The 12,081-nt window shown below is 36.7% G+C and overlaps 1 protein-coding gene across 2 annotated transcripts in view; it reads right to left on the bottom strand.

Annotated features, from left to right (window-relative positions):
* The window catches only part of ANKIB1 (ankyrin repeat and IBR domain containing 1), a 145,135-nt gene that overhangs the window by 41,123 nt on the left and 91,931 nt on the right, over positions 1-12,081 (bottom strand). For both annotated transcript variants that reach the window (XM_036761895.1, XM_036761893.1), the window contains exons 8-9: positions 5,878-6,022; positions 1,440-1,606 (exon numbers count right to left, since the gene is read on the bottom strand). In XM_036761895.1, coding sequence (XP_036617790.1) covers positions 1,440-1,606; positions 5,878-6,022 — 312 coding nt within the window. The remainder of the gene's footprint in view (positions 1-1,439; positions 1,607-5,877; positions 6,023-12,081) is intronic.

The raw sequence follows: 12,081 nt of genomic DNA on the forward strand, positions 1-12,081 counted from the left end.
ACTTATACTCAACAGTATTATGAAGACAATTTTGAAAGATTTGGGAACACTAACTAACAAAAGGATCAACCATGACTGCAGAATAATGATAATGAAGAATGCTCCCCCTCACCCCAACCCCATGTCAGAGGGATTATGGACCAATTATAAGAAATAAAATTTTAGATGTGACTAAGGTGGGAATTTGTTTTGGTTGACTGTGCTGAGGTGATAAAAGACCTCTGTATTTCTTTCTTTCTTTCTTTTTTTTTTTTTTCACTGAATGGGGAGAAGTTGGAGGAAGAAAAACAATAAATGATTGATAACTGCAAACTTTTTTTTAAGATAACAGGAAAATATAAGAATTACTTATATGAAGTTTATTAATTTATGGGGGGGGATTTTCCTAGAGAACAGAGGAAAGTCAAAAACACGAATGTTGATATGTTGGACCTATGGGAAAAAAGGGGTTTAGGTTTCTGTGACCCCCCAAAATTGTCATCTTTAGCTAGAGTTTGTGGAAAATACACTTTTCTGCATATAATTTCCTATAACAAAACATTAACTCTGGTAATCTATGCTTTTCCTAACACAGTAACCATGAAACAATCAATGAGATGCAGGGGAGAAGAGTGGCAATGTCAGTTGGGACAGGGAGTGGGTAGAGACAAGGGCAGTTAGGTCAGAGGAAGGAACCACGATAATGATATGCTTATGTTTAAGTCTCTCCAGACACAGTAATCAATTTGCCAGCCTCTTAATTTTTCTCACAGTATTTTCCCTCTATTTCTTCCTTTTCTGAACTTAAACCTCTTAAATCCTTTATTTTTCCTGTGCATTCCATACAGGCTTTTAAGTTACTTATATATTATGGTAAATTCATCTTTATTGAATTTAAATAGAGATGCTTATTTATCTCCATTTTGGCCCCAGTTCATAGGTATTTTATAAATATTTGCTGAATGACAATTCAATTAGTAAGTATTAAACAAGTAGCAATCCATTACTGTTTTCTCATCTCATTCTGCAACCCTGAAAATTCACCTTTCCTCCCAAAAAGCAACTTTGAAAAACATAAAATATTCCTTTTTTTTGTGTTCAGTTCAACAAATATTTATTAAACTTGAAGTGTTTTGCAATATGTGATTGCTTGCCTTCTCAATGGGAGTTGGGGGGAGGGAGGGGGAAGGGAGAGAATTTGGAACTCAAAGTTTTAAAAATGAATATTAAAAATTGTTTTTTATAAGTAACTGGAGAAAAATAAAATACTAAATAAATTTTTTAAAAAAGGTGAAACAGTAAACTTGTTACTTAAAAAGATTCATAAATGTAAAATGTTAACCACTTAATTCAAGCCTTAGAATGTGGTAGCTAGATAAAATTTTATTAAAATCCATGACAAAGTTTATTCCTATATTTCTGTCTACTAAATAAAGAGACTAACTTATATTATTACTAACCAGCAGAAGAGATGTCCTTTTCCACAATCAACAGCAGGAGCACTTGGCAGTGGGAAGCTGAGTGAGTCAGAACCAGAGGTATCTGACCCCTGCTTTGTTAGTCTGACAGCTCTCTCACAGCCTGCTGTAGGACACCATTTAATTGCAGGATTATTTTCAACAAAGGCCTGGGTGAAAGAAAATAACAAGGAAAAAAAATTATTTTAATTTGTAAGAATTGACTCTAAATCTTTAAATGTATGTGCATTTGTCTAATGCAACAAAGCCAGGTCTAGTACCTTTGAAATAAAATTAAAATAGCACTGCCAAAGCATTTAAAAAAAAATTACAATCAACTTAACAACTATTATGGTTTGTCATTTAAACATAAACTAAAACTATAATTTATTTCAGTTATAGTTTAATGTGACTGCTTGCCAAATACAGCTGATCTTACGAAATGTTATTATAAAGAGCACTTTAACTGTGACCAGTGTCACCCAATTCACTATGTTTTTATATCCAAGTAAAAAGTTCACCTACTTTTCAAAACAGAATTTATTTTTTGAATGTTCTGTCATTGGTCTGCATGATATGAACTCAAAATACAGATCATGTCGATCAAATAGAACAGCGTAATAGTTGCTCATATTTACATAAAGCCTTAAAGTTTACAAAGTGTTTTCCTTACAACAACCCTACATTAACATGTGGTGTAAATATTATTCTTATTTTCCAGATGAGGAAACAGAGGCTAAGATAAGAAACCCAAAGTCACTTAGTGAGTAACAGAGCTGGGATGATAACAAAATTAGTTTTGTGAAAGAAGGTACCCACCATCTATTCTTTATATTAAATCAAACTCTCAAGTTAGATCAAGCCAACTAAGCAATTATTAATCAGTCCTGTGAAAGATTACAGTTTGAGGTATTAAAATTGATAATTCTTCTAACTTTCCATTCCATTAACAGAGGCATATGCTAAAACCTCACTAGGGCACCGAACTCACTCTGGGTACTCAAGGCCTGAAAAACAAAACCTGTGTTAGGTTTCAGTACAGCTCCAGGGCAGACTGTATTGAGGCTGCAGTGGAGGGCTGCACTCTGTGTCAGCAGGGTCTGAGTTTGAATCCAAGCGGGATAATAACAGTGACTCCCTCCCACAGACATTAGGAGGATATGATAAGATAATATATGTAAGGTGTGTTGCAAATTTTCATGCACTATATAAATGCTAAACATTATTATGCTATCTGAAAACCAGCCTTCTTCAGTGTATGGAACTCATGCTCAGAATTTGGTCACAAGATGATGAATTCTTTGGCCAAAACAAAGAAAAACACTAGATGGCTCCAAGTCCTAGGCAAGGCCCTTCTGCTTCTATGATAAGGGTGGTATGAAAAGGTAGCTAAGAATCATATAGTTTTGAGATATCTATAAACACTGATTAAAAAAATAAATGTGAGGTCACTGTCTAATGACCAAAAAAACTGACCTACTTCTGAGAAATGCTGGTTGACTTATCTTGCATGCACCTCACCCTAATTTCTAGAATGTCCCTTTGCCACCATCACTTAGTACTTTCTCCTTTGAGGTTCACTACCTCAAATTTGTTGCACCTGTTCCAAATTTTTTTTTCTAACTCAGATAATTCTTTGTTTTTCAATGTCAGCATGTGGCTCTTCTTCTTCTTATCCACTTCTGTCCTTGCCTTCATATTTGGGGACTTTAATATACACAATATCAATGTCTCTTTGAGAATCTTCACCACCATCTTCATTCATCAATCTCCAAAACTCCTATCACCTCCACCTTCACTCTACTTCACCATTACCAAGGGAAGGTGAGACCCCTGCTCTAACACCTATAACAATTCTACCTCTGTGATCAAGAATTCTGAGATTCTTTTCTTTAAACAACAGTTTCTACCTTTCAATCTCCCTCAGTTTGACTCCTATACCTACCTAGTCTTTGTTCTTTGACCTATGGCAGACTTGCTGTGGCCATACACAAATCATCTACCCTTGAATCCCTTTGCCACTTAGTCCTATTCCCAGTCATGCCTTATCAAATCCTAGGCCCAGGTTACCCCACTTTACTATGATCTTACTCACATATATCAAAATACTGCAGTAAAAAGTTATGTATCTATGCCAAATAGGTTATTACAAATTTGTATTATTCTCAAAACTTTGCAGTGGCCATCTAATGCCCCCAGGACAAAAGAAGCATTTCTCTGTTCAGCAGTTAGAGCCCTCTGCAACACGATTCCTGCTCATCTTTCTGCTCTCATCTCATCATTCCTATGCTCTCTCTACTAGTTAAACTGCATGCCTGTTCTGCCACATGCAATGTTCTTTCACCATCTTTCATGGGTGGATACATTCCCCAGAGTTGGAGTTTATTCTCATTCACTTCCACATTCTAGCATCCGGGGGCTTTCTTCAAAGCATAGCTCTGTTGCTACTACCTCCTCCTCCTCCTCCTCCTACCTAATACTACTGTATTAGATTATAAACTGCTTGAGGGCAGGAACTAGTCTTTGAATTCAGTCCCCCTAACCTGCCCCACTGCTTCCCTAGCATACTGTATACACCTATTAATGATAAATATATGATGAATGAATTATAAAGTTTGCTTCACAAATAGCTGATATATTTTGTTCCAAATTTCTGAAAGCAGTATTCTTTCCCTCAGTTAAATGAGTGACCAGAGAAAGCATCTATAACAATAAATTATCATTTTAAAGAAGTTGCTGTCGTCAGGTATTAGCGATCTTCCAAAATGTGGCTAATCTCACACTTGATATCATTTTTAATATATTTTGTATTTCTTTATACAAATGCCACATCTTCTAGTAATTTCCTCACAGGTGAAATTTATCTCATATTTCAGTCATATGTGACTTGTACAAAATAAGATACATAATAGATGCTTAAGAAATTGAATGAGAAAACGGATAGATTGTGATCTCCTCAGGAAATCCGCACTGATTACATCACAGATCTAGTCTCTCTTCTGTACCTGAATCTTCCACCCAACTGACCAAGTGATGTTCCTAAATTCCAGCTCTGCCCATGACCCACCCTGCTGAAGAAGCTCCAATGGCCTCCATTCTACTTCTAGGTTCAAATACAGACTCCTCCGTGGGACACTTAAAGCCCTTCACCATTCGGCTTCAGCTTACCTTTCCAGACTTAGCCCTCATCACTCCCTTTCATGTACTTTGTTGTCCAGTCAAAAGGGACTCTTATACCCGACACATCTCCACCTCCAGGCTCTGTACCTTTTCCAGTGTTGCCCTCCATGCCTAGGATGCATCTGTCCCTCACTTCAAATCATGCTCAAGCACCTTCCCCACTACAAAAATTCCTTTTACAGGTTTTGAACCTATTTATGAGTGTTATTTCACCTCACAGAACATAAGTGACTTGAAGGCAGTGCCCGATTGAGTCACTGAGATGTAAATCACAAGGAACTTGGTCAATAGCCTCTCCATTTAATGGATTTTTAAAAAGATAATGTGGCCCACAGTATGATACTGTAGCCACAAATACTAATCTTAGGGTGTGTGAGGAAAAGAATGGTGTCCAGGACTAGGCATGCTGACCATGTCAGGAGTCTTGCGTTAGTTCTGGATGTCACATCGTAAGGAGGATTGTGATAGTGGAGATTATCCAGGCAAGCGAAAGGCCTTGAGATTTTGCTATTTGAGGACTGCCTCAGAGATCTGAGTATGGGTATCTCCTAGAGCTATGGGAAAGCGGAAGGGCCTCTCTCGGGAGGCTGTGGATTCTCCTAGCCATGGCTAGAGGAGGCATACTAGGATTCTTGTTCAGGTATGGAAGGATTGCAATATACGCCTGAGGTCACTCCCAGCTCCCACTCTATCTTCCATTAGCAGTCACTCTTTGCTTGATTCCAAAGAATGCCGTGCCCCACCCAAGGAGAAGCTGAGCAGCAGGACAATGACTCAAGTTTTGATATTCTACACCTTCATCAACTCATCCCCTCTGACGTTAGAAGGTGAAGTACTAAACTCCTCCCCAAATCCTTCCTTATAGATGCCCCCAACCTTCCATCAGCAGCTCTGCAGGGCTTCAATTCCACAAAACCCCATGCCCCCTGCTGGTACTCCCCATGGATTCTTTCCCCACCCACCCCCAGCTCCAATCCCTTTCAGCTTCCTTTTGTGTGTTATTATTTTCCTCCGTTAGATGGTAAGCTCCTTGAGGGCAATGACTCTGGTTTTTTTTTCTTTCTTACTTGAATCCCCAGCACTTAGCACAATGTCTGACCCATACCAGGCACTTAATAAATGTTTCTTGAATTGAATCTATGAGTCAGAGGTATGATTGCTAATAGGTTTTAAAGTAAAAAATAGATGTATAGAGGATTCGAAATTAAAATAATAAAGCCAAGCTCATGTTTTGCTCAGTTAAATAACTTAATTAATTTACCTTAATATCAAATTGTAGGTATCGTTTGTCCATCTCTTTGGAAACTACACTTTCGATGACATCCACTGGTACCAGCTGGAAGCACTCATAGGCTGGACAGAAAATGTTATGGGCTTCACCTTCTTGAATTTTCAGATTCAAAAACCTATCAAAGTTACGAAATAATTAATTGTTAGAAAAAAGAAGAAACTTCTGCTTTAGGAGGCACATGCAGCCAATTTTTCTTTATCGCAAACAATGAAATGACAATGGAAGGCATAAAAAGGATTATTACATATGAACTGCAAAATATTAAGTGAAATACAAAAATAAATGATCAGATATTCTACCATTCTATACTTAAGTCTTCTTTCCATTTTGTAAAAAATTAATGCCATTTAAAATATGTTAATGAATCACATTATAGTTGGATTGCAGATTAATTCCATTCTCAAATACTTTTAACAAAAAGGGAACAGTGGTGAATATGATGGAAAACTGAAAGGTAACCCAAATTCTTTACTGACTAATCCTTTTAAAAATATTCATTTAAATTCTCTGGGCTAGTTACAAAAGAGCAATATGCTCCAAAGGACTGTGGAAGGTAGAAAACCCCTACTTCAATGCTTATGAGTCGGAATAAGAGTTTGCATTCAAAGGAACATTTTGCAGTTGTGCATAGTGGCAATGGAATATATACAGAGGAGCCAGGGCCATTGCAGCTACAAAGGCAGGTATAGCACCAGCCCTTTCTCTAAAATGTGTCAGCATTCAGAACAGTCCCTGGCATGTGGAAGGTGCTTGATGAATATTTGCTGACTGCTCTTCTACTGGGTTTGTATACTCAAGAAGTTGTAGAATATTTCCTGTTTTTATGTGGATTAGACTCCTTTGCCTTTCAGGTCCCTCCTGAGTTTCAGAAACATTTTGTTGTCTTTAAAGTCATAAAAAAATAAGATTATACCACAACTTGTTCAATGAATTCTGGAACACTAGATCATGCCCAAGGTCACACAGTTTTTAACAAGTGGTAGGGCCTATACTCAGGCGTGTACTTTTCTGACTTCAAGAAGTACTATATGAGTTTAGGTAGCATAAACATTATTTGCTTTCCCCTGTGCAAATGTGTAGCAATGAGGAAGCTCAATAAATTAAGCAGAGGGCTTTCCAGTCTTGTATATATCAGTAAGATATGGGGAAGACAGTGACTTTATACCTCAGGTTGAAGTCAATCCCTCTCTGGCTGAGCTCCCAACTGAAGAAGAGGTACTGACTGCCATTAGGCTCCTCTTTTGTGGCAAAGCACCTGGTGCTGATTTCATCCCAGCAGAGATTTACAAGGCAAGGGTTCCACTGCTCATACAGAAGCTGACACTATTCACAGGCTCATTCTGGTTCATCCAAGGAGGAGACTCAAAGCTCTGGTTCAGGCCTGGAACTGCTCTATGCCCAAAGTTACTCAGAATTGCTGAAAATCTCAACAAGAGAACAAGACCAGTTTCTAGGGTGGAGAAGTAGGCCATGGTTTACTAGAGGATCTGACTTATAGCATTCATTGCTTTGTTAGACATCAGTTAACATAGAAGTCATAACAACTACCAGATAACAATGAGGACTATTTTCTAGTACGTCTTTTGCTGTAACGGCCTTAATTTAAATCCCTATTGTTAGGGAAATGGAGTAAAAAATTATTTATATAGAAAAACATTAACTTTCACAGCAGTCACATATTTGTTTTTCTGGGTTAGGACAAACATGTGATACTAATCCCATATTAGAGGTCAAATAAATAGAGACACTGTAAAGAAAAAAACACTGGATTGACATCAAAGGACCTAGGTTCAAATCCTGGCTCTACTATTCATTACTTGGGTGGCCTTGGACAACCTACTTAAAATCTGTGGGTCCAAGTTCCCTCCTTTCTAAGAAAAGGTGGTTAACCTGATCTTTTCTAATGATTCTTCTAGCCCTAAAGCTATGCTAAGACTTTTATAAAACTGAAATTCTTTAAAAGATAACTTTCAAAATTGACTTCTGTGTTGTCACTTAATTGTTTTTCATTAGAATGAAATGTCTACAAATGTAGTTGTTTTGGAGAAAGACAAGGAAAAAGGTATGGAATACAAAATTATGAACTTTTATGGTACTGTGATCCCAAAATAAGAATGTCATGTAAAAAGACCTTTTTAAGTCAGTCTGATATCTTAAAATATCTAAAACTGAGCCCACTACTGATATTTATGAACAAAAAACTCCTAAAAAACTTACCCTTTCCTGTTCTTAACAATTCTCTCATTCATTCTCTGTATGATTAATAAATGAATTAAGTTTATTATGGGTGATTTTTCCTGTAGGATGGGACAAACATACCATAACAACCAAAACAGCATTTCAACACATTCAAAAGCTGGTTCTTATATGTAAAACATAAAAGGTCAGGATAGGTCAAGAAGATCACTACAAGCATAGTGGAGCATTGAAAAGAACACTATGCTGAAGTCAGAAAAGTACATGCCTGAGTACAGGCCCTGCCACTTGTTAAAAACTATGTGACCTTGGGCATGATCTAGTGTTCCAGAATTCATTGAACAAGTTGTGGTATAATGTTATTTTTTATGACTTTAAAGACAACAAAATGTTTCTGAAACTCAGGAGGGACCTGAAAGGCAAAGGAGTCTAATCCACATAAAAACAGGAAATATTCTACAACAATCTTAACAAGTTATTATACAGCATCTATCTACCTGAATACTTCTGGTAGGGAGAAAGCAAGACTCAAAGCAAAGATGGATAGTTTTAGAGTAAAAAGACTTAAATTATCTGTAACCTGGGGTGAGTCATTTTTCCCCTCTGTGGGTCTTGGTTTTCTAATCTGTGAAATGAGGGGGGTTGGTATAGGTAAGCTTTAAAGTCCTTTCCATAGCTAAATCTATTAATCTATTAACTTGTTACATTGAGAGGTAACTCATTCCATTTTTGGACAGCCCTAAATGCTTAAAGTTTTGCCTTTTACCAAGCTAAAATCTGTGCTTGTGAAACTCCCACAAACTGTTCTTACTTCTACTGTTCTCAATCTTTGGTACTCTGTATTGTAAAATACTAAATTTTTTTAGTCCACTCTTGTATGGCAACTCCCATCTTATCTTCATGATCATTTGGGGCAACCTATGCATTTTCTCCAGTTCCCTTATCCTTTTTTTATTAATGTTTTTATTTTATTTTTCTCAATTAAATGTAAAAACAATTTTTAACATATTTTAAAAATAACTTTTGAGTTCCAAATTCCCTCCTTCTTTATCCTCACCCCTCCTCGAGAAGTCAAGCACTTTTATATAGCATTTACATGTACAGTGATGCAAAACACACTTCCATATCAACCATGTTACAAAACAGAACACAGACAAACACAAAAAGAAAAAAAGGAAAAACAATTTTAAAAAGTATGCTTTTATGTGCATTTAGACTCTATCAGTTCTTTCTCTGGAGATGGATGGCATTTATCATCATAAGTGCTTCTGAATTTTCTTGGATCACTGTATTGCTTCAGAATAGCCAAGTCACTCACAGTTAATCATTGTACAATACTGCTGTTACTGTGTACAATGATCTCCTGGCTCTGCTCACTTTCTTTTGCATCAGTTCATATATGTCTTCCCAGGTTTTTCTGAAAATCGTGCTCATCATTTCTTATTGCACAACGGTATTCCATCACAATCATATACTACAACTTGTTCAGGCATTCCCCAACTGATGGACATTCCTTCAATGTCCAATTCTTAGCCCCACAAAAAGAGCTACTACAAATATTTTTGTACATATAGACAGATCCTTTTCCCTTGAACTCTTTGGGCGTCAGACCTAGTATTGGTGTTGCTGGGCATGCATAGTTTTATAGCCCTTTGGACATAGTTCCAAATTGCTCTCCAATATGGCTAGATCAGTTCACAACCCCACTAAGAGTGTATTAGGGTCCCAATTTTTCCACATGCCCTCCAGCATTTGTCATATTCCTTTTCTGTCATATTAGCCAATCTGATAGGTATGACGTGATACCTCAGAGTTTCTTTGTGTTGCATTTCTCTAATAAGTAGTGATTTAGAACATTTTTTCATAGGACTATAGACAGCTTTCATTTCTCTGAAAACTGTTTATATCCTTTGACCATTTATCAATAGAGGAATGGCTCATATTCTTATAATATTGGCTCAGTTCTCTCTCTCTGAAAAATGAGGCCTTTATCAAAGAAACCTTGCTGTAAAATATTTCCCCCAGTGTTCTGAATCTTGGCTGCACTGGTTTTGTTTGTGCAAAACCTTTTAAATTTAACGTGATCAGAGTTATAACCATTTTACATCCTGTAATGCTCTCTATCTCTTGTTTCTTCCTAAATTCTTCTCTTATCCACAGATCTGAGAGATAAACTATTCCATACTCCCCTAGTTCCCTTATCTCAGCTAGAAACAAGAATGTTATCTAGTATATATATAAAATGTAAAGGTTTAGAAGTATTTATATATGTTATCTCAGTTCATACAACAACCCTATAAGATAAATGATATTATTCCTTCATTCCCTGTCACTGATAAAATTGAATCTGATAAAAGTTAAGTGATTTGCCCAGGATCACACAGCTAGTAAAAATCTAAGGATTGGGACTCAGGACTTTCTGATTCCAAATTCAATACTACACCTCCAGTGCCACCTTGCTGCTGCTTAATCAACAGTCAAAAGCAGTTAGTGATTACAATTTACCAGGGACTGCGCTGAGCACTGAGCATGCAAAAAGGGCAAAAATATGGTCCTGACTTCAAGGGGGAGACAAAGTGTATACAAGTATGCACACACAATATATACAGAGTAGATGGAAGGTTATCTAACTGTGAAGGCACTAGCAGTTGGGAAGGAGGGAGGAAGGCCTAGAACTGCCTCCAGAAGCAGGTGGGATCTGAACTAGTGAGTCTTGAAATAAGCTATTAAAAAGAGTGCAGGATCTGGGAATCAAGAAGAGCAAGGGTCAAATTCTGCCTCCATTATTTAACAGCTGTGTGCCATGGGGAGGTAACTAGAACCTCTCTCTCAGCCTCAGTTTCCTCATCTATAAAATAGTGATAAATACCATAATACCACCTTACAGACCTGTGAGTACTGGAAGTGATACTATATGTAATGCAATGTACAAATCTCTATTTGCCACACAAATGGAAATACTTTTAATAGAACGGCACAAAACAGCTCAAGGTATGGCTGCGTAATGGTGTTATATACAGATAGGAAAATATTTTGTTTTGGTTCCAATAGCATTCCAAGTGGGTTGTATAACTATTGGCACTTTCGTTTATAGCAACAATTTAGGTCAATGTTTTATGAAAGGTTATATAATAAATCCTAATTATCTAGGTTATAAATGATAAATTGGGGCCCATTATCTTATAGGTACAATTAGGATTTTTTTTTCCTCTAAATTAACTGTTATACTTGTTTCTGTGTGTATGCATATGTGTACTTATACATACATACCTTTCTCTTACCAAGAAATGCTGTATAGCAATCAAATTTTAAAGGGACAATTTAGCCAACTACTTAAAAGAATAATTTCGGGAATCTTTATAAAATCAATTCTGAAATTACATTTCCTGTATATCTGGCTTTCTTATCTAACAGTCTTAAAGAAAGATACACCCTTGGGGCCGCTAGGTGGCGCAGTGGATACAGCATCAGCCTTGGAGTCAGGAGGACCTGGGTTCAAATTTGACCTCAGACACTTGACACTTACTAGCTGTGTGACCCTGGGCAAGTCACTTAACCCTGACTGCCTCACACCCCCCCCCCAAAAGATACACCATAAAATAACTTACATTGTTTTTAAAACTAAAATAAGAACACCAAAGGCTATATTAAACTAATGAATATCAGTCTGAAATTGCATTACTTGTCAAAAACTTAGTACAATTCAATAACTTCTATATTTGTTTTGAATGCTTCTAAAGGCTGAATGGCAGGGCAGATTACATGCATTATAAAGGATCTCATCTGATAAAAAGTAAAAAAAGTATCTTTATAACTTATTTTTCAGGTCAAGGTATTATTATATTTTGCTTAGTCCCTGTGGGATAGGGTTGATTAAAGATACATGGAACAATAAGTAGAATTTAAATGTAACAGTAAAATCTTGCTAAAATCTTCTCTCCTTAATCACAAACGACATCACTAACATACTACTCTCTT

The sequence above is a fragment of the Trichosurus vulpecula genome, chromosome 5 (assembly GCF_011100635.1).
Source record: "Trichosurus vulpecula isolate mTriVul1 chromosome 5, mTriVul1.pri, whole genome shotgun sequence".
Lineage (NCBI taxonomy): Eukaryota > Metazoa > Chordata > Mammalia > Diprotodontia > Phalangeridae > Trichosurus > Trichosurus vulpecula.